Here is a 23,808-nt window from a genome sequence, read left to right on the forward strand (position 1 = left end):
CAATGGGATTCAAACAAATCCCAACAGAGCCATAGGCTACTATGACATAAACTGAATTCACATGAGTTCTGATTTTACTATTTAAAGAGAATCTGTCACCCCCCCAGGCGTTTTTAACTAAAAGAGCCACCTTGTGCAGCACTAATGCTGCATTCTGTCAAGGTGGCTCTTCTATTTGGCGTCCTTTAAACCCCTGAAATAATCGTTTTTATAATTTGTCAGTCATACCTGTAGTTTTTCCAGGGGGCAGGTCTTTCCCCCCCCTGGACACAGACGCCTCACATCCATCAGTCATTTCCTCCTTTCTTGTCGGCACCACCTCCTCAGAATTCATTTATTTTCCTGGCGCCTGCGCTGTAATCTTTTTTTCTTGGGCATGCGCAGTTAGCGCTGCCCGTCCACTGACATCACATGATGTCTTCCTTATCGCGCCTGAGTGGACGCGCGGGCCGAGATCCCGCCCCGCAGTCTCTTCTGATTTATTCACACTGCGGGGCTGGGAATCTTGGGCATGCGCAGTAGTTCTCTGCGGCTTTCTCTCAAATCCCACAGCAATTAGTGATAAGTTGACGATTCCTATGATGCTGCACAGTAGGGAAGAGGCGGAGGGATTTGAGGGAGAGCCGCAGAGAACTACTGCGCATGCCCAAGATTCCCAACCCCGCAGTGTGAATAAATCAGAAGAGACTGCGGGCCGGGATCTCGGGCCACACATCCATGCAGGCGCGATAAGGAAGACATCATGTGATGTCAGTGGACGAGCAGCGCTAACTGCGCATGCCCAAGAAAAAACATTACAGCGCAGGCACCAGGAAAATAAATGAACGCTGAGGAGGCAGTGCCCACAAGAAAGGAGGAAATGACTGATGGATGTGAGGCATCTGTGTCCGAGGGGAAAGACTACAGGTATGATGGACAAATTATAAAAATGATTATTTCAGGGGTGGAAAGGACGCCAAATAGAAGAGCCACCTTGACAGAATGCAGCATTAGTGCTGCACAAGGTGGCTCTTTTAGTTAAAACGCCTGGTGGGGTGACAGGTTCCCTTTAATGAAAGTGTCGGTAACTGTAGACAGACAGAGAAACATTGTTGACTACCATCTAAAAACAGGATTCAGACTACCCCCTGGATGCACTGCAGAAACGCAGTGTCAATAGGGCCTTACACAAGGTACAAGGTCGACAATATGCGCTTCACATTTTTATATCCACTTTGTTATTCATTTTGTTTTATTACATTTTTTCTTATATATATTTATGCTGTATCATTGAAACATTTATAAAATTAAAACAATTTGAATCTGACCTACCCTAATTGGGATGTGCAGTTTTCAGAAAAGGGGTTTGCTTTATGGTTGCCACCACCCCATTTTTTCTTAAGCTAGGACCAGAATTGTATCCAAATGAAAGGGAAAATGTACTCCTTCTCCCAAGTTTTGGATCCAATCACAGTTTTAGCAAAAATGAAAAAAAATATAGCTTTATGTATTAATGTAATATTTATGTACTCTTAACACCAAGACACGGCCTTCGGTTAAGCTACAAAAACGTTAATCATCAAGCACTACGGTGGATACTGTTGTAATATTCATCTCGCTAGTAATAGAGGCTGAAGTCGCAGGTGCACTTTTGTCATTAGTCGTAGCTTTACCACCAACAATTTCTTCAGTGTTTCTCTCTGGTTTTATTAGAATGATATATGATTTAGGGACATAAATACAACCAAGTAAACCAAAGCTTGATGCCAAAATGGCAAATATTTCAACAGCTACTTTGAATTTTCCTCTTGTGCTCAAATAAGCTGGAACGAAGGATATCCAAACAATGAAGAACACCAGCATGCCAAATGTGATAAATTTAGCCTCATTGAAATTGTCTGGAAGTTTTCGAGATAGAAAAGCAGTTATAAAGCACAGTATGGCCAGGAGGACGTCAAACCCAAACATGGAGCACAAGAATTCAATGGAACCTTCATTGCACTCAAGAATTATCTTGATATTTTGGGACTCCATGTTTTTGTAAACCCAAGGAGGCGTCAAAATTAGGTAAGCTGTACATATCCCGACTTCAATTGTTAAGCCAGTGATGGCAACAATTTTCTGATATAAAGGCTTGAATTCTAACCGTTTAGTTTTTTCAGCCATTTTTGATTTGGCAGCTCTTTTTGCTAGCATCAAAACAATTGTTTTACCAAGTATGCAGGAAAGACACAAAGAAAACCCTAGTGCTAGGGTAGTTTGTCGCGCCATACATGACCATTCCTCTGGTTTCCCAACAAAAAGTATTGAAGTCATGAAAGTACAGACCAGTGAAACTTGAATAAGAAAACTCAAGCTGCGGTCATTTGCCTTGACCAGGGCAGTCTCTCTGTACATGATGTAAATAATGGCAAAGGCGATAACTAAAGAGGCACCAAAAACAGCAAGAAATATCAGCGTTATACCCAAAGCTTCATCAGTAGCAAGAAATTCCACTTCTTTTAGCACACACTCATTCCTGTAGGCATTAGACCAGAAGTCCGATGGGCATGATATACATTCTCTTGCATCTAAAAAACAGCCAGCAAAGAGTAAAATAATTGCTTTCTAAACCATGGCTGGATCATATCCGTTTCTTTTACTCTCATACAGTATCTGACAAATATACCAAAAAGCCTGTCATTTATAGTTTAATATATAAATACTGTGTCTTACAACTTTAAGGTAAAATTACTTTTTTCAGGCACATTTTATTTGGATTGGAGTAGAGATAACAGGTGTGATCGAATATATTTGTATGATTGGTATTTTTGCTACTTGTTTTTGGTACCACCTGCCAGAAGAACCAGCTTGTCAGCAGCAAGAAGTAAAAGGGAAGAATTCTGATCGATCTCAAAGAATATATACCAAGTGTATGCACAGGGCAGGAGACATAAGGTATGTAAAATTTTCTAACCAACAAGCTTCTTGTTCAGTTTTGATGCAAAGTGTATTTCCCATATCTCTTTATTTCATCTAAAGTTATGGTCAAAAGCGTTGGTAGCCTTGAAAGTGCTCCAGAAAATGAAATATTTTTCCCAATAAAGTATGGCAATTACACATGTTTTGTTTTGCCAACTTTTTTTCCTTTGTGTGTTTTGCAACAACACAAAAAAAGAGAAAAATAAGGAAAATTGGACATACGGTAATTTCCCACAAAACCCCAAATCCAGGCAAGACAAAATTGTTGGCACATTTTCAAAATATGGATAAACAATTTTGTTTCAAGTATATGATGTTTGTTCAAACTCCCCTGTGGCAAGTAACAGGTGGGCACAAAATGAAAGCTTTCATGCTCTACATTTCTGAAACATTCCAAACCATCCACTACCACTATACAAAGCACAACACTTGCACAAATAACTGAATCACCTGCTCATTCTCTTTTTACTACTTAAATTTGTAGCTGGCATATCTCCTCTAACCCTGCCCCTCTTTCTACTGGTAAATATAAAACTCTCTTCCTGCTGCACATGGAAACTGTGCTAGTCTAATCTTATTAACATTCATTGCATACCTTCACCGGTCTCCCTTATTGTCAGCATTCCTCAAGAATCAGTCCTAGTCACACTCCTCTTTTCTAAATACACTGCCCCCATTGGACGAACCATCAACAACATTTTTTATTTTCCAGTACTATCTATATGCTGATGACACCCAATTATACACATCTTCTGATATCACCCCCACCTTAATACAAAATACCAGAGATTGTCTGTCATGGGTTACCACGACAGTGTGGATCCAGAAGACCGCAGGATCTGATTGCTCCTATGCCGGCACTGAGAAGAAGCACTTCTTCTCCTTCATTTTAAATGTGTTTATTCCTTCTGGCAGTACAGGGGTTAATCAGCCTTGTTGGAAAGCCCTGTGCTCACAGCTAAAATCGGTTAGTCAGTCCTTTCCCCTTTATAATCTGGGTTCTATCACGAATCTTTGTCAGAGCTAGCATTTGCTGCATGGCTAAAGGAGGGAGAGGAGTTCATATGAGAAGGAGAGGTAAAATATTTTCTGAAATATTGCTTGGTTTGTATATGTGATAATTCTCTATCCTTCTCTATTTTGATTTATTCCTCTACAGCCATGACTCGGTGCATTCCTCTGTATGTGTGAGTGAATATTTTTTATGCCTGGAGTTTTCTGTTAACACTTGTTTGTGTTACCTTGTTTGTCGGGTAGGTGTACTACAGTGCACAGTAGCGCCCCTCTTCCCTGGCTGAGGGAAGAGAACAGATGGAGCACTAACGTAGGAGATAAGGCAAGGGTGGAGGCCCCGGCATTTTCACCTTCAGAAGTATCTCGGGGAGTAGGGCAAGCTAGGGCGCCCCCTTGTTTTAGGTACAGGAAAGGAGCCCCTGGTCCTGGGTCACCCAACAGCTGTGTCATGACATTGTCTGCTGTCTATAACATCATGTTCTCCCTCTATTGAAAACTGAATCTCTCCAAAACTGATTTTTTTTGCATTTCTGTCCTCTACTAACTTACCTATATCAGATATTGCAATTTCCTTAGGTGGTTCAATCATAACTCCCAAGCATTATGCTCGCTGTCTAGGAGTGATATTTGACACAGAACTTTCTTTTATTCCCTATATGCAATCACTCACTCGCTCATGTCACCTGCACATTAAAGATATCTCAATAATCTAAACTTTCATCAACTTTGAATCTGCAAAAAGTCTTACTGTTGGAATTCTTCATTCTCCTCTTGACTTCTGCAACTATCTACTAATTGGTCTCCCTCTTACTAAACTTTCTTCTCTTCAATCTGTCCTGATTGTGGCAGTGAGGGTCATGTTTCTATACAGCTGCTACACCGATGACTCCACCTTGTGCCAGTCAATGAACTGGTTACCGATTCCCAACAGAGTACAATATAAACGTATCTATCTCACCCTCAATGCTCTCTACAGTTATGCACCACCATACATCTCCAACCTCATCTCTGCATATCACCCTACCAGTGCTCTGCTTTCTGAGTAACATCCTCCATAATCTGAACTTTCCACTTCCAGCTTCAAGATTTCTCTCATGCTGCACCAGTTTTCTGGAATGTACTAACCCAGACTATCAGATTAATACCTAGCCCCACATTTTTAAGGGGGGTTTAATAACACATCTCTTTAGTCAGGCTTATCACCTCCCTTCATTAATCAAACTCTTCCCTGTACCCCCTTTCTAAATTTTCCCAGAATTTGCTCCCTCCTATTCATCTGTCTCCTCATCCTCCATGCACCCAATAGCTCTTGGTAACTACTAATAATAATAATCTTTATTTATATAGCGCCAACATATTCCGCAGCACTTTACAGTTTAACAGTTTCAAAACACAAGTCATAAGTAACAACGTTAACAATACAATAATTAAAGCAAAATAAGACGACCCTGCTCGTGAGAGCTTACAATCTACAATGAGGTGAGGGAGATACAAAGTACAGGTGTGTATTTGCAAAGGTGTATTTGCAATGAAGGTCCAGCCATCTTGAGGGAGTGAGGGATGGATGGAGATAGTGAATGGGCTACACACGCACACTTACACATAGAATGACTCTGATTAGTGAACATGATAGGCCGCTCTGAACAAATGTGTTTTGAGGGAGCGCCTGAAACTATACAAATTGTGGATAGTCCTGATGTCTTGGGGTAGAGCATTCCAGAGGATAGGAGCAGTAAGGGAGAAGTCTTGGAGTCGGGAGTGGGAGGTACGGATTAGTGCAGAGGTTAGTCGAAAGTCGTTTGCAGAGCGCAGCGGTCGGTTAGGCCGATGGACAGAAATGAGGGAAAAGATGTATGGGGGTGCTGCACTGTGGAGAGCTTTGTGGGTGAGAACAAGTACTTTGAATTGGATCCTATAATGAATGGGCAGCCAATGTAAGGACTGGCGAAGAGCGGACGTGTCCGAGTACCGATTAGTCAGATAGATGACCCTGGCTGCTGCATTAACCCCTTCCTGACATCCGACGGTATATCCCGTCCATGGGACCTGGGCCCCTATGCCCATGGACGGGATAGTACGTCGGGCGCGATCAGCGGCGCCCACGTGGTGAGCGCCGCTGATCGCGGCCGGGTGTCAGCTGATTATCACAGCTGATACCTGGCACAATGTGTCAGGGGCGGTCACGGACCGCCCCCGACACGTTAACCCCTTGCACACCGCGATCAAACATGATCGCGGTGTACCGGGAGTTAAAGGGAAGCATCGGCAGGGAGGGGGCTCCCTCCGTGCTTCCCTGAGCCCCCCACGGCAGCGCAATGTGCAGCGCTGCTGCGGGGGACTCCTTTCCTCCAGGCCCCCGAATCCAAGATGGCGACGGGGGCCTTCGGGGGCCTGAGGAAGCTGGCTTCCTCAGTGCCTGCAAAGCGCAGGCATGAGGAAGCCTTCTGCAGTGCCTGTGACAGATTGCTGATCTGTCAAAGTGATCTGTGATGTGACAGATCAGCGATCTGTCACAGGACAGTGATGTCCCACCTGGGACTATTTAATAAAGTAAAAAAAAATAAAAAAAAGTGTAAAAATAATTTTAAAAAAATCGCCAAATAAATTAGAAAAAAAAAAAAAATATTCCCCCAATAAATCCATTTCTTGGAAATAATAAAAAAAAAAAAACAATAAAAGTACACATATTAGGTATCGCCGCGTCCGTAACGACCCGCCCTATAAAACTGTCCCATTAGTTAACCCCTTTAGCGAACCCCTTAAAAAATAAAAATAAAAAACGAAGCAAAAAATAATGATTTATTATCATACTGCCAAACAAAAAGTGTAATAACGCGCGATCAAAAAGACGCATATAAATATCCATGGTACCGCTGAAAACGTCATCTTGTCCCGCAAAAAACGAGCTGCCACACAGCATCATCAGCGAAAAAATAAAAAAGTTATAGCTCGCAGAATAAAGCGATGCAAAAATAATTATTTTTTATATAAAATAGTTTTGATTGCATAAAACCGATAAAAACATAAAAAAACGACCTAAATGAGGTATCGCTGTAACCGTACTGACCCGAAGAATAAAACCGCTTTATCAATTTTACCGCACGCGGAACGGTGTAAACGCACCCCCCCAAAAGAAATTCATGAAACGCTGGTTTTTCTTCATTCTGCGTCCCAAAAATCGGAATAAAAAGCGATCAAAAAATTTCACGTGCCCGAAAATGGTACCAATAAAAACGTCAACTCATCCCGCAAAAAATAAGACCTCACATGACCCGGTGGGTCAAAATACGGAAAAATTATAGCTCTCAATATGTGGTGATGCAAAAACTATTTTTACAATAAAAAGCGTCTTTTAGCGTGCGACAGCTGGCAAAAATAAAAACCGCGATAAATAGTAAATCAAACCCCCCGTTATCACCCCCTTAGTTAGGGAAAAATAATAAAATAAAAAAAATGTATTTATTTCCATTTTTCCATTAGGGTTAGGGCTAGGGTTAGGGCTAGGGGTGTGTTGGGGTAGGGTTAGGGCTAGGGTTAGGGTTAGGGCTAGGGTTAGGGTTAGGGCTAGGGTTAGGGCTAGGGTTAGGGTTAGGGCTAGGGGCATGTTGGGGTTCGGGTTGGAGTTAGAATTGGGGGTTTCCACTGTTTGGGCACATCAGGGGCTCTCCAAATGCAACATGGCGTCTGATCTCAATTCCAGCCAATTCTGAGTTGAAAAAGTCAAATGGTGCTCCTTCCCTTCCAAGCTCTGCCATGCTCCCAAACAGTGTTTTACCCCCACATGTAGGGTATCAGCCTACTCAGGACAAATTGCAAAACAATTTTTGGGGTCCAATTTCTCCTGTTACCCTTAGGAAAATAAAAAATTGGGGGCAAAAATATCATTTTTGTGGAAAAAAATGATTTTTTTATTTTCACGTCCAAGTGTTATAAACTTCTGTGAAGCACTTGGGGGTTCAAAGTGCTCACCACACATCTAGATAAGTTCCGTGGGGGGTCTAGTGTCCAAAATGGGGTCACTTGTGGGGAGTTTCAATAGTTTAGGTACATCAGGGGCTCTCCAAACGCACATGACACCCGCAGACCATTCCATCAAAGTCTGCATTCCAAAACATCACTACTTCCCTTCCGAGCCCCGACGTGTGCCCATACAGTAGTTTTCTCCCACATATGGGGTATCAGCATACTCAGGACAAATTGGACAACAACTTTTAAGGTCCAATTTCTCCTGGTACCCTTGGGAAAATAAAAAAATGGTGACTAAAAGATCATGTTTGTGGAAAAAATACGAATTTTTTATTTTCACGCCCGGGCGTTATAAACTTCTGTGAATCACTGGGGGGTTCAAAGTGCTCACCACACATCTAGATAAGTTCCTTGGGGGGTCTAGTTTACAAAATGGTGTCATTTGTGGGGGGTTTCCACTGTTTAGGTACATTAGGGGCTCTCCAAAGGCAACATGGCACCCGCAGACCATTCCATCAAAGTCTGCATTCCAAAACGTCACTACTTCCCTTCCGAGCCCCGACGTGTGCCCATACAGTAGTTTTCTCCCACATATGGGGTATCAGCATACTCAGGACAAATTGGACAACAACTTTTAAGGTCCAATTTCTCCTGGTACCCTTGGGAAAATAAAAAAATGGTGACTAAAAGATCATGTTTGTGGAAAAAATATGAATTTTTTATTTTCACGCCCGGGCGTTATAAACTTCTGTGAAGCACTGGGGGGTTCAAAGTGCTCACCACACATCTAGATAAGTTCCTTGGGGGGTCTAGTTTACAAAATGGTGTCATTTGTGGGGGGTTTCCACTGTTTAGGTACATTAGGGGCTCTCCAAAGGCAACATGACACCCGCAGACCATTCCATTAAAGTCTGCATTCCAAAACGTCACTACTTCCCTTCCGAGCCCCGACGTGTGCCCATACAGTAGTTTTCTCCCACATATGGGGTATCAGCATACTCAGGACAAATTGGACAACAACTTTTGGGGTCCAATTTCTCCTGGTACCCTTGGGAAAATAAAAAAATGGTGACTAAAAGATCATGTTTGTGGAAAAAATACAAATTTTTTATTTTCACGCCCGGGCGTTATAAACTTCTGTGAAGCACTGGGGGGTTCAAAGTTCTCACCACACATCGAGATAAGTTCCTTAGGGGGTCTAGTTTCCAAAATGGTGTCATTTGTGGGGGGTTTCCACTGTTTTGGTACATCAGGGGTTTTCCAAACGCGACATGGTGTCCGATCTCAATTCCAGCCAAAAACGTCAAATGGCGCTGCTTCCCTTCAGAGCTATGCCATGCACCCAAATAGTGGTTTACCCCCACATGTGGGGTATCAGCGTACTCAGGACAAATTGCACAATAACTTTTAGGGTCCTGTTACCCTTGGAAAAATAAGAATTGAGGGTGAAAAGATCATTTTTGTGGAAAAAATATGATTTTTTTAATTGTATAGCTTTATGTTATAAACTTCTGTGAAGCCCATGGGGGTTCAAAGTTCTCACCACACATCTAGATAAGTTCCTTAGGGGGTCTAGTTTCCAAAATGGTGTCATTTGTGGGGGGTTTCCACTGTTTTGGTACATCAGGGGTTTTCCAAACGCGACATGGTGTCCGATCTCAACTCCAGCCAAAAACGTCAAATGGCGCTGCTTCCCTTCCGAGCTCTGCCATGCGCCCAAATAGTGGTTTACCCCCACATGTGGGGTATCAGCGTACTCAGGACAAATTGCACAATAACTTTTAGGGTCCTGTTACCCTTGGGAAAATAAAAATTGGGGTGAAAAGATCATTTTTGTGGAAAAAATATGATTTTTTAATTGTACCGCTGTACGTTATAAACTTTTGTAAAGCCCTTGTGGGTTCAAAGTTCTCACCACATATCTAGATAAGTTCCTTGGGGGGTCTAGTTTCCAAAATGGGGTCACTTGTAGGGGGTTTCCACTGTTTAGGTACATCAGGGACTCTCCAAACGTGACATGGCGTCCAATCTGAATTCCAGCCAATTTTGCATTGAAAAAGTCAAACGGCGCTCCTTCAATTCTGAGCTCTGCCATGCGCCGAAACAGTCGTTCCCCCCCACATATCAGGTATCTGCGTACTCAGGACAAATTGCACAATAACTTTTGCAGTCCAATTTCTCCTGTTACCCTTGGTAAAATAAAAAAAATTGAACCTGAATTATTTTTTTTATGAAAAAAAGTTAGATGTTAATTTTTTTTTAAATATTCAAAAAAATTCCTGTGACGCACCTAAAGGGTTAATAAACTTCTTGAATGTGGTTTTGAGCACCTTAAGGGGTGCAGTTTTTAGAATGGTGTCACTTTTGGGTATTTTCTATCATATAGACCCCTCAAAGTGGCTTCAAATGTGATGTGGTCCTAAAAATAAAATGGTGTTGTAAAAATGAGAAATCACTGGTCAACTTTTAACCCTTATAACTTCCTAACAAAAAAAAATTTTGGTTCCAAAATTGTGCTGATGTAAAGTAAACATGTGGGAAATGTTAGTTATCAAGTTTTTTGTGTGCCGTATCTCTGTGATTTAAGGGCATAAAAATTCAAAGTTGGAAAATTGCGAAATTTTCTAAATTTTCACCAAATTTCCGTTTTTCTCACAAATAAACGCAAGTTATTTGAATGAAATTTTACCACTAACATGAAGTACAATATGTCACGAGAAAACAATGTCAGAATCACCGGGATCCATGGAAGCGTTCCAGAGTTATGACCTCATAAAGGTACAGTGGTCAGAATTGTAAAAATTGACCCGGTCATGAACGTGCAAACCACCCTTGGGGGTGAAGGGGTTAAGTATGGACTGGAGAGGGGACAGTTGAGTGACGGGGAGGCCAATTAATAGAGTGTTGCAGTAATCCAGGCGGGAGTGGATCAATGCTACAGTGAGGGTTTTTGTTGTTTGCATGGTGAGAAAAGGACGGATTCTAGAGATGTTCTTTAGGTGTAAGCGGCAAGAGCGGGCAAGAGATTGTATATGGGATGTGAAGGAGAGATTGGTGTCAAACATAACACCCAGACAGCGCGCCTGCTGTTGGGGTGCTATTGTGGTACCACCCACGGAGAGGGAAATGTCAGATTTAGGGAGGTTAGTAGACGGCGGGAGCAGAAGTTCCGTTTTGGAGAGGTTGAGTTTCAGATAGAGAGCGGACATGATGTTGGAGACTGCGGACAGACAGTCACTGGCGTTCTGTAGTACAGCGGGGGTAAGGTAGGGGGAAGACGTATATAGTTGTGTGTCATCAGCATAAAGATGGTACTGAAAGCCAAATCTGCTGATGGTCTGTCCAATTGGGGCTGTGTAGAGAGAGAAAAGAAGGGGCCAAGGACTGAGCCCTGAGGTGCCCGACAGCGAGAGGAAGAGGAGATGACGTGGAGCCAGAGAGCAAAACACTAAATGAGCTGTCAGAGAGATAGGAAGAGAACCAGGAGAGAGCAGTGTCCTTAATGCCTAGTGACTGGAGCCTAGAGAGTAAGAGATGGTGGTCAACAGTATCAAAAGCTGCAGATAGGTCAAGAAGAATGAGCAGAGAGTGGTCACCATTACATTTTGCTGTCAGAAGGTCATTGGTCACTTTGATGAGTGCAGTTTCAGTTGAATGCAGGGGGCGGAAGCCGGATTGTGAAGGGTCTAGAAGGGAGTGAGTGGAAAGGTAACGGGTAAGGCGGGAGTAAACTAGGCACTCCAAAAGTTCAGAGATGAAGGGGAGATTGGAGACTGGTCTGTAGAGTTTTGTGCAGGATGGGTCAAGAGCGGGTTTCTTTAGTAATGGAGTAACGATGGCATGTTTGAAGGAGGATGGGAAAATGCCCGAGGAGAGGGTGAGATTAAAGATTGTAGTTAGGTGAGTTGTGACGACTGGAGAGAGAGACTGGAGGAGATGTGAGGGAATGGAGTCGGTAGTGCATATAGTCGGACGAGGAGAAGAGAGGAGTCTGGAGACTTCTTCTTCTGTGATGGGATCAAATGTGGAAAGTGAGCCAGGGGAGATGCAGGAAGGGATGGGAGTCACAGCACTTGGTGATTGGGAGCAGATTTCCTGTGGGATATTGTCTATTTTTTCTGTAAAGTGGGAGGCCAGGTCATCAGCACAAATGTCTGTGATAGGGGCTTGTGCTTTTGGCCTGAGGAGGGAGTGAAAAGTGTTAAAAAGTTTCTTGGGGTTGTTGGCTAGTGAGGAGATCAGGGTGGTGAAGTAGCTCTGTTTGGCAAGGTGAAGGGCAGCGTTATAGATTCTTAACAAAAATTTGAAGTGGATGAAGTCTTCTGGTGTGTGGGTTTTTCTCCATAGGGGTTCAGCAATCCTAGAGCATCGCTGGAGAAGTTGAGTTTGCGATGTGAGCCAGGGCTGTTTTAACTGCACTTATACAGATACTGGCTGATGACAGATCATGCAGCTTTTTTGAAATGCCCTTTTTATTATAAAGATGTCTGAACTATACATGACAAGCATATTGTGTGTCCCCATTTCCTTGTAGATTTTAAGCTTGCGAGCAGGGCCCTCACTCCTGTTATTGAACTACAGTATACGTTACCCGGTAATATCTTTATTATCTGTATATGTCCCTGTTTAATCATAAAATGCTGCGGAATATGCTGGCGCTATATTAATAAAATTATTATTATTTATACTAATGATGTGGCTACCAGCACAATTTCCAAAAACCTATACAGTATTTTTAGAACAATTGATTTATAAAATAGTAAATGATAATATGATGTGGGTGCAATTAGTTGGTAATAAAGTACTTATATTATGTGAAAAAGTTGATATAAAACAAATTTAATTTGTGATACCTGAACTAGGGTCTGGAGGAAAATAGGAAGTGCATAACATTGTTTTTTTTGGGGGGTAGTCTTCTCCTCCTTGTGTATTGTACTACCTCTTCATTAGGCATGGTTGTCCATTCAGCCTAAAGTTTTTCCTAAAAAGGATATGTCCATGTGAGCTTTAAGTGAATATATCAGCATCATGTGGGGCCTTGCTACATTCTCCCTGTAGGAACCAAAGCAAGTGTCTTTATATGTAAAAGCAGGTCCAGCTCTTATGGGTGCAAACCTTATTTAGAATGGTCACCGTGTAATACAGTGAAACAGTCAAAAGTGAAAAAGCGTATTGATGCTGCACTCACCATGTTTATTCTGCTCCAATGCTCATATAGAAGGTGCCACTTCTCTGCTTGCTCACAGTGAATATCAAACAAATGTGTAAAAAAGCCAAACTGTAAATTTAAAATTTATTCTTCTTTATTGTTTCCTACATTAAAAAGTTATAGAACTTCCTACATTAAAAAGTTATAGATCTAAGGCCCCATTAAGAACATAGACCCCGTCTCTATGATATAAGGGCGAGGTTGCTGCACGAAACACATAAGATCATTGAGATGAGGTCTGTGATCTTCATGGGGTCTTAGATCTCTATGACTAATGGTGGGGTTACTGCCGGAAAAGCGTAAGATGTATTCATGATGAAGCAACACAAGTAACTTTTTAACGGAGGAATCAATAAAGAAGAATCAAATTGAATTTACTTACAGATGTCCCGACTTTGTTTTTTCCCCTTTTGCCTAATACAGCGAAACCTCTTCAAAAAAGAAATACTACCTCATTGCCTCTAACAAGACAACCCATTTAATTCTAACAGTAAAATATACTAACATTTCAGAAAATATTTTACCTGTTTCGTTGGTAATTTCTCCATCTGCACATGAAATACAATCAAAGCAGCAAACTGGTTCCCCCTGTCTTATGCCTTTTCTTGTGCCTGGAACACAACTAATACTGCAAACCGATACTGGAGGCTGGAGTGAATGTGAAAAACATTTGAATGAACTTTACTAAGCATGTTAGGAGGAAACATTAAAAGTTGTGCCATTTTATAATTTGGTTTTATTGGTATGTGAATATGCAGATAAAGCCTACTCCCCTACTGCTGTAAAAAGGCTAAAAAGGCATTATCTAAACATATGTTTCCTCAAATGCTGTAAAAACTTTTAATGTTGCTCCATAAAAGTCTGTTATTTATTGATTCATTATAAGTGTTTAGCCAACTATTGATAACTTTGAAGACATTTGTAGACCATCAACAATAGTGCCTTATTTAATATGCAGTCATGAGAAAAAGTGAAAATAGACTCTTTGAATTCTATGGTTTTGTGTATCAGTACAAACATTCCGCAACATTAAATTTAAAACACCAAGAAAAAAAAGTTGTGGAATTAAGGAAGTCAAAGGATTGATACACATGTTAATGATATGCAGATAAGGAAAAAAATAAAATACACTTTCAAAACATCTTGATTTATTCAGTTGCGAGTATGAATGCCACATTAATGGTTACCTGAGGAACGTTCTGCCATATTGAATGCACTCGGACAAGCAAATCATTAAGATCCCACTGTTGTTTTGGATGCAATGATAGACGGAGGTTTGTCACTGGTCAGCAATTACAAAGGGAGCTGCCAGTGGGTCCAAGTGTATTTACAGTAGTAGAACATTCCTCAGACAACCATTAACCCCTTTCCAATGTCAGGCATAATAGTACGCTGATGTCAGACTCCCTCCCTTTGATGTGGGCTCCGGAGGTGAGCCCACATCTTTCGCAGGACATGTCAGCTGTTTTGAACAGCTGACTAGCGCTCGGAATAGCCGCGGGTGGAATCACAATCCACCCGTGGCTAGTAACCCATTAAATACCGCTGTCAAACACTGACAGCGGCATTTAACTCACGCTTCCGGTCATCGGGCCGGAAATCCATCCACCGGTGACCACGTCATGTGATCGTGGGTCACTGGTTCATTGGCATCTCTGGAGAACTCTATGGTTGTCACCGCTGGCTTTCTGTGAGCACCACCCGGTGGTCAGCACTCATAGCGAGTGAGTAATTTATGATGATCTGATCATCACCTCTATGTAGAAGAGCTGATTGGGTTATGGCAGCTTCTAGTCTCCCATGGAGACTATTGAAGCATGCAAAAAGTAAAAAAAAATGTTTTTAACAATATAAAAAAATTAAAAAATAAATAACAGTTCAAATCACTCCCCTTTGCCCCATTCAAAATAAAACAATAAAAAAATAAAACATATACATATTTGTTATCACCGTGTTCAGAATCACCCAATCTATCAATAAAAAAAGGATTAACCTGATTGCTAAATGGTGTAGCGAGGAAAAAAAAGTCAAAACGCCAGAATTACTTTTTTTTGGTCGCCGTGACATTGCATTAAAATGCAATAACAGGCGAACAAAAGATCGTACCTGCACCAAAATGATATCATTAAAAACGTCAGCTCGGCACTCAAAAGATAAGGCTACGTGCACACGCTGCGGAATGGGTTGCAGATTTGGCCGTGCGGATTTTGTAAAATCCGCAGGTAAATCTGCAGGTAAAAAGACCTGCGGTTTTACCTGCGGATTGCTCTGCAGTTTTGCCCTGTGGTTTTTCATCTCCACAATGGAGGAGGTGGCAAACCACAGCGGAATCTTCAGAAAGAATTGACATGTCAATTCTTTCTGCGGTTTTGAAACCACAGGAAAACCGAGCTGAAAAATCTGCACCGTCTGCACTGCGGTTTTTAATATCCATAGGATATTATGGTACTGTACACCACAGCAAAAACTGCTGCGGATTCGCATCGGCCAAATCCGCTGCGGAACCACAGCAGAATCCGCAGCGTGTGCACACACCCTAAGCCCTCAACCAACCCGAGATCACTAAAAATGGAGAAGCTACAGGTCTCGGAAAATGGCGCAATTTTTTTTAACAAAGTTTAGAATTTGGAGAATCATAATGGTAGGTCAATTTTAGCATTTAGTGAACCTAGTAAAAAAAAAAGCCAAACAAAAAAACACAAGTGTGGAATTGCACTTTTTTGCAATTTCACTGCACTTGGAATTTTTTTCCCGTTTTCTAGTACACGACATGGTAAAATCAATGATGTCGTTCAAAAGCACAACTCGTCCTGAAAAAAACAAGCCCTCACACGGCCATATTGATGGAAAAATAAAAAAAGTTATGGCTCTGAGAAGAAGGGGAGCAAAACACAAAACGCAAAACCGAAAATACCTCCGGGGGTAATAACCTCATTGATTACATGCCAAAGTGTATACTGTAAGTGCATGTATTTTTTAATGAGTATTTAGTTTCCATGTCTATACATCCTGTGATTTTCATAATTTCACAACTTTTCCTTTTTGGTGTTGCAATCTACATGTAGATGAGTGTGGTAAAACAAACATAACAATGTCTGGTCCTTGTAAACTCTTAAAATTCATGTCTAAGTGGTTGATGGCGCAGATTTCCTCTCAGTACTGCCACATGCAGTCTCCCATTATCCAGAGGACTGATGAAGGTCTGGCTGACCAAAATGTCTTATTCTTCTCTGAATATTCCACGTTTAATAAAATACTCCTGTTGAACACATTTAATGAGAGCCAAGTATCTCTTTCATAGTCTTAAAATTAGGAATAGACAAAGTTGGATGAATAGCAACACATGACACGTTTCATCGTTTCATTCTGTATTCACCAAAAACTGGTTCAAAATGCAGAAGAACTGTGTAAAAAATTAAGTACACCCTTAAGGTTTCCATAGGATAGCATCTAGCAACTAGGTGCTGCTAATCAAATGCCCTTATTTAATTGTTCATAACCAAGAGTAACCACCTCTAAAAAATGGAGCAGTAGTTTTTGACAGTGTGCTTGCCTGGGACATTTAGGTGTGTGCTACCACAATGTCAAGGAGTAGAGTCCTCAGCAATAATCATTGTCAAACAATTTGGAGTCCATAATTCTATATGGAGCAAAATTATTCACAAAACGCAAACAGCCAAGACAGTTGATAATTAGTGATGGGTGAGTGTGCTCAGCACTGCTCGGGCCCCGATGGAGAATCCTGATGCTCAAGATGCTTGGCACTTGATCGAGTATCCGGGTTTCCTGGGGTGACATACTCAATTCCCTGCTTTGCATATTTGACACCTGATTTTCAGCCACTAAATATGCAGAAATTGACTGCCAATCACCGTAATGCCATAGCCATGTTGGCTACTGGCATTAGTGTGATTGGACGGTTGCATAGAGTCATCGGGTCTATATAAGACCCAGAGATGCCATGTTCGGTGCATTGTACCTGGAAATAGTGTAGGGAGAGTCACTGCTGCAGAAGGGACAGTATGTTACATAGCGTTGCAGTACCTGCTGGTGCAATATTAAATCAACAGCCCTATTGAGGGCTAACTTTAATAGTCCTAGGTGCTGCTACATTATACCAACAGTCCTTTTCAGGGCAAATTAAAATAGATTCTATTCTCTAATACTACAACTCTTATCTGCAATTCAATTGGGGTTAGCTGGCAGAGTAGAGATAGTGTATTACAGGTATCTAGTCAGTGTTCATTGCATTACAGTCCTTGGTGGTACCATGTACAAGCAAAACTCCTTTCAGGGACAACTTAAATAGATTTTATTCTCTAATAATACCACTCTTATTTGCAGTTTATTTAGGGTTAGCTGGCGGAGTAGGGATAGCGTATTACAGGCTTCTAGTCAGAGATTATTGTCTTACCATATTTGCTTCTGCAACCTAAAACCAACAATTTTTATTAGGGATACATTTACTCTATTCCCTATTAACACTGCTGTTAGCTGCATTTAGTAGAGGTGTAGGTTCTAGAGAAGGGATAGTTTTGAATTAGAGGAGCCGGATGACAATAAAAGAAGAAACCATGAACCATTTTCCTGTTTTTGGGACGGAAGGGGTGCATGGGAATATACCAGAAGAGAAAGGAACATTTCAATTGGCTTAATGTTCTGTTGCTGCCATCCAGTGCTCTGACAAAACACTAAATGCAGGGCAGGCCCACACCTCCAAGGCATAGAGGGACAGTTCATGTCATGTGTCCATCTTGGATACTCAATAAATGAACAGCAAAGAGGAATCACAAAGGACACCGGTATGGTTTTCTAGGTGCGCTTTCACCATTGCTTGTAGATGAGAGAAGATCCAGCTTCATAAATAAAATAAAAAATCTTTATTCAAATCCATTAAAATGGGAAAATAGGTGCTATGATATGCTTTACCGGAATCAATCAGAGAAAGGGTGGCAATAGGAGAACTGGATGCGTTTCAAACACGGCATGTGTTCTTAGACTCAGTTTGGCATGCAGCAAACAGGAAGACATATTAAAGTGAAAAAACAGATGAGAGCTACCAAGGTAATTAATTAAAATAAAAAAAGATGCGAGTAAATCTTAAAACAAGTGAAAATACATGAATTGTAGCAAATAATAATGACCGGCATAATAGTGTCAAAAACGAAATAATGCATAAAAACACCAATATTTATATGTTAATAAATGTAACATTATTTTCTTTTTTAGATTTAAGCCCGCTGGAACTCGGATGTTTAATAAGTAGATCCAGAAATCTTCTCTGTCATGTAGTTACCTTTCTTTATCACCCCTCAAGCATGTCTTCTTACTTCTTCAATGGCAAACACATTACATTGTTTCATTTCTAATTTGTGAACCGAAATAAAATGATTTGAGATATTAGATATATTGCGATTTGAAGGATGGGAAATATCATATAAGTGTTCACGTATTCTACTTTTTAGTTTTCTGGTAGTGGAACCTACATATTTGAGATTGCAAGCTTTGCATTCCATTAAATAGACCACATACTCAGAACTTCAAATAAGAAAATCCTTGAATTTAAAGCTCTTAACATTAGCAGAGCACAGGAAGGTAAGAGTTTTTGTGAGAATGTTGGCAAGTTTTGCACAGAGATTGACCACATTTATGATAATCCACACTGGATAACCAATTATGTGGTCTAGAAATTTTGGGGGGGTTATAAAAACTAGAATACAGGGAACTACCTATTGAAGGTGCTTATCTAGACACTATTCTAATTCCGTTTTCCAAGATTTTGTCCATGGAGCTGTCATTTCTTAAGATATTCAGATTACGATATACTATGTTTGAAATGTATTTAAAATATGTACTATAAGTTAACACCAAAGTTGGTTAGTCTGGTGATTTGTTATTTTGTGTTTTTATTACTTTAGTAGTATTTAATTTGTTGTAACTAGAGTTGAGCGATACCGTCCGATACTTCAAAATATCGGATCAGAATGGATCGGCCGATCTTTAAAAAAAGTATCGGTATCGCCGATGCCGATACCGGAAGTCCCATTCAAGTCTATGAGACTTCCGGTATCGGAATTGGAAAAACCCTTTCCTGCCCTTGTACAGCCTCTCGGGGGTCTGTACGGGCCTTCCGGGGGTCTCTGCCGGCCTGCCGGGGGTCTGTGCCGGCCTGCCGGTGGGCTGTGCAGACTGCCCGGGGTCTGTGCACCCTGTGGGGGTCTGTACCGGCCTGCTGGGGGGCTGTGCCGGCCTGCCGGGGGGCTGTGCTGATGTCCGGGGGTCTGTGCAGGCATCGTCCGATGGGACTACAAGTCCCATCGGGCGATGCCTGCTACCATGACAGTGATTGACACATTAGCCAATGATGGGACAGTAGTAGTCCCATCATCCGGCTAATGTGTTAAATGTAAAAAAAAAAAAAAATATTACATACATACATACTACATGCATGCTACATACATACTACATGCTACATACATAGTACATATATACTACATATATACTACATGCATGCTACATACATGCTACATGCTACATACATACTACATACATACTACATGCATGCTACATACATGCTACATGCTACATACATACTACATACATACTACATGCTACATACATACTACATACATACTACATATATGCATCATACATACTACATGCTACATACTACATACTACATATATGCATCATACATACTACATGCTACATACATACTACATACATACTACATATATACTACATGCATGCTACATACATACTGCATGCATGCTACATACATACTACATGCATGCTACATACATACTACATGCTACATACATACTACATACATACTACATGCATGCTACATACTACATGCTACATACATACCACATATATACTACATACATACTACATACATGCTACATACATACTACATGCATGCTACATACATACTACATGCTACATACATACCACATATATACTACATACATACTACATGCATGCTACATACATACTACATGCTACATACATACTACATGCATGCTACATACATGCTACATGCTACATACATACTGCATACATACTACATGCTACATACATACTACATACATACTACATATATGCATCATACATACTACATGCTACATACTACATACTACATATATGCATCATACATACTACATGCTACATACATACTACATATATACTACATGCATGCTACATACATACTGCATGCATGCTACATACATACTACATGCATGCTACATACATACTACATGCTACATACATACTACATACATACTACATGCATGCTACATACTACATGCTACATACATACCACATATATACTACATACATACTACATACATGCTACATACATACTACATGCATGCTACATACATACTACATGCTACATACATACCACATATATACTACATACATACTACATGCATGCTACATACATACTACATGCTACATACATACCACATATATACTACATACATACTACATGCATGCTACATACATACTACATGCTACATACATACTACATATATACTACATGCATGCTACATACATACTACATGCTACATGCATGCTACATACATACTACATGCTACATACATAATAATTTCCCACACAGCTTTTACCATAAAGTGAGACTAGGGATTTTTTTTTTTTAAGTGGCGGAGGAATACAGTGCGGAAGGATACCTACCTTCCGTCATTGGATTCCTGCAGCCCGTAGAGAGCGGCAGCATCAGCTGATGCTGCAGTTCTCTACCCAAGATCGTCGTGGGACACACTCGTGGACTGCTTCGGATCATGGGTGAGTATTTTTGTGATTTGTTATGTTAATATTTATTCCGTAGATGACAATGGCTTCGGGGAACAATGTGACAAGTATTGGTAAGTATGTTACTCTATGTTATATGTACTGTATGTCTATGTATGTATTGTATGTAGCATGCATGTAGTATGTATGTAGCATGTATGTAGTATGTATGTAGTATATATGTGGTATGTATGCAGCATGTAGTATGTATGTAGCATGCATGTAGTATGTATGTAGTATGTATGTAGCATGTAGCATGTATGTAGCATGCATGTAGTATATATGTGGTATGTATGTAGCATGTAGTATGTATGTAGCATGCATGTAGTATGTATGTAGTATGTATGTAGCATGTAGTATGTATGTAGCATGCATGTAGCATGTAGTATGTATGTAGCATGCATGTAGTATATATGTAGTATGTATGTAGCATGCATGTAGTATGTATGTAGTATATATGTGGTATGTATGTAGCATGTAGTATGCATGTAGCATGCATGTAGTATGTATGTAGTATATATGTGGTATGTATGTAGCATGTAGTATGTATGTAGCATGCATGTAGTATGTATGTAGTATATATGTGGTATGTATGTAGCATGTAGTATGTATGCAGTATGTATGTAGTATGTATGTAGCATGCATGTAGCATGTAGTATGTATGTAGCATGCATGTAGTATGTATGTATGTAGTATGTATGTAGCATATAGTATGTATGTAGCATGCATGTAGTATATATGTAGTATGTATGTAGCATGTAGTATGTATGTAGCATGCATGTAGTATATATGTAGTATGTATGTAGCATGTAGTATGTATGTAGCATGCATGTAGTATGTATGTAGTATATATGTGGTATGTATGTAGCATGTAGTATGTATGTAGCATGCATGTAGTATGTATGTAGTATATATGTGGTATGTATGTAGCATGCATGTAGTATGTATGTAGTATATATGTGGTATGTATGTAGCATGTAGTATGTATGTAGTATGTATGTAGCATGCATGTAGCATGTAGCATGCATGTAGTATGTATGTAGTATGTATGTAGTATGTATGTAGCATGTAGTATGTATGTAGCATGCATGTAGTATATATGTAGTATGTATGTAGCATATAGTATGTATGTAGCATATATGTAGTATGTATGTAGCATGTAGTATGTATGTAGCATGTATGTAGTATGTATGTAGTATGTATGTAGTATTTTTTTTTTTTTTTTAAACATTTAACACATTAGCCGGATGATGGGACTACTACTATCCCATCATTGGCTAATGTGTCAATCACTGTCATGGTAGCAGGCATCGCCCGATGGGACTTGTAGTCCCATCGGACGATGCCTGCACAGACCCCCGGACATCAGCACAGCCCCCCGGCAGGCCGGCACAGCCCCCCGGCAGGCCGGTACAGACCCCCACAGGGTGCACAGACCACCGGCAGGCCGGCACAGCCCCCCGGCAGGCCGGTACAGACCCCGGGCAGTCCACACAGCCCCCCGGCAGGCCGGAACAGCCCCCCGGCAGGCTGGCAGAGACCCCTGGAAGGCCCGAAATGACGGCGCATCATGATGCGCACACACCGCGCATCATGATGACGTCATTTCGGCTGTCAATCAACTTTGAACTTCCGATTCCGATGCCCATGCCCGATATTGAAAAAATATCGGATGTCGGTATCGGAATTCCGATACAGCAAGTATCGGCCGATACCCGATACTTGCGGTATCGGAATGCTCAACACTAGTTGTAACTAATGAGATTTCCCCTGGACTTGGCATCTGCAATGCGGCATGCACTATTAATGGTCCAATTGGGATAGTTTCTTTTCTTTAAACAATGTTTTATTAGTTGTACTTCTTGATTGAACGTAACAGTTTCGTTACAATTGGGCTTTGCTCTGCTGATTTCATCTACAAGAATAGATTTAATTGTGTGGAATGGGTGAAAACTTTGTGCATATAATATGGTGTTGCCTGCAGTTTTTTTGCAGTAAATACAACTGGAAATGGGTTTATGCGGTTCTCCTGTCAATCATGAGTCCAAAACACAGATCTGATTTTCGTGGAAAGATTTAGTGAATTTTAAATTAAGTTGATTATTATTAAGATAATCAATGAAAGCAGGAATATGTGAAATGTCACCTTTCCAAAGGAGAAGCAGGTCGTCTATATACCTTGAATACCATTGTATGGAATTAGAAAAAGATTGTCAGTACTAAAAATGAAAAGTTCCTCCCACCATGACCTTATCAGATTTGCGAATGAAGGGGAAATTTTAGCTCCCATTGAGATGCCATTGTTTTGAATGAAAAAATTCTTATTAAACAGAAAATAATAATGAGATAGTAAAAATGATAACACAGATTTGATATAATTTTGTAGATCTTTAGTGTATGAACTATATTTGTTGAGATGGAATTCAACAGCCAAAATGGCAATGTGATGTGGGATACAAGTGTATAATGAAACTATGACGCATGTTAGCCAGGTCCAGTTAGGATCTCTATTGACTTTGTAAAACATATTAAGCACATCTTTAGAATCTTTTAGGTATCCAAGAACGCATCTTACCAGTTGCTGTAAGGCAGAGTTCAGCCACTGGCCGAGGCGTTCACTGAAGGAACCTATTTCTGACACTATGGGGCGCATAGGTGGAGGAAACATGTTTTTATGTGTTTTCGGTAATGCATGTAGGATAGGAATAGAGAGGTTATCTACACACAGATTCTCAAATTGCCTTTCAGTAAAAAAGCCCTGCAACAGACCCTCTTGTATGATACAATTACACGCATTAGACAAAACATATGTAGGATCACATGTAAGAAAAGAATAGATCTCATCATTTCAGATCATGTCATTA

General features: G+C 40.6%; 1 protein-coding gene across 1 annotated transcript in view; it reads right to left on the reverse strand.

The window, feature by feature from the left end:
- Positions 1-1,551: 1,551 nt before the first annotated feature.
- Positions 1,552-23,808, reverse strand: part of LOC141092818 (vomeronasal type-2 receptor 1-like) — a 161,448-nt gene continuing 139,191 nt past the window's right edge. The window contains exons 5-6 of the mRNA XM_073579145.1: positions 13,654-13,777; positions 1,552-2,549 (exon numbers count right to left, since the gene is read on the reverse strand). Coding sequence (XP_073435246.1) covers positions 1,552-2,549; positions 13,654-13,777 — 1,122 coding nt within the window. The remainder of the gene's footprint in view (positions 2,550-13,653; positions 13,778-23,808) is intronic.

This window comes from Dendrobates tinctorius, unplaced genomic scaffold (genome assembly GCF_039654945.1).
Source record: "Dendrobates tinctorius isolate UK_male_01 unplaced genomic scaffold, ASM3965494v1 ptg000060l, whole genome shotgun sequence".
In the NCBI taxonomy this organism is placed as follows: Eukaryota; Metazoa; Chordata; class Amphibia; order Anura; family Dendrobatidae; genus Dendrobates; species Dendrobates tinctorius.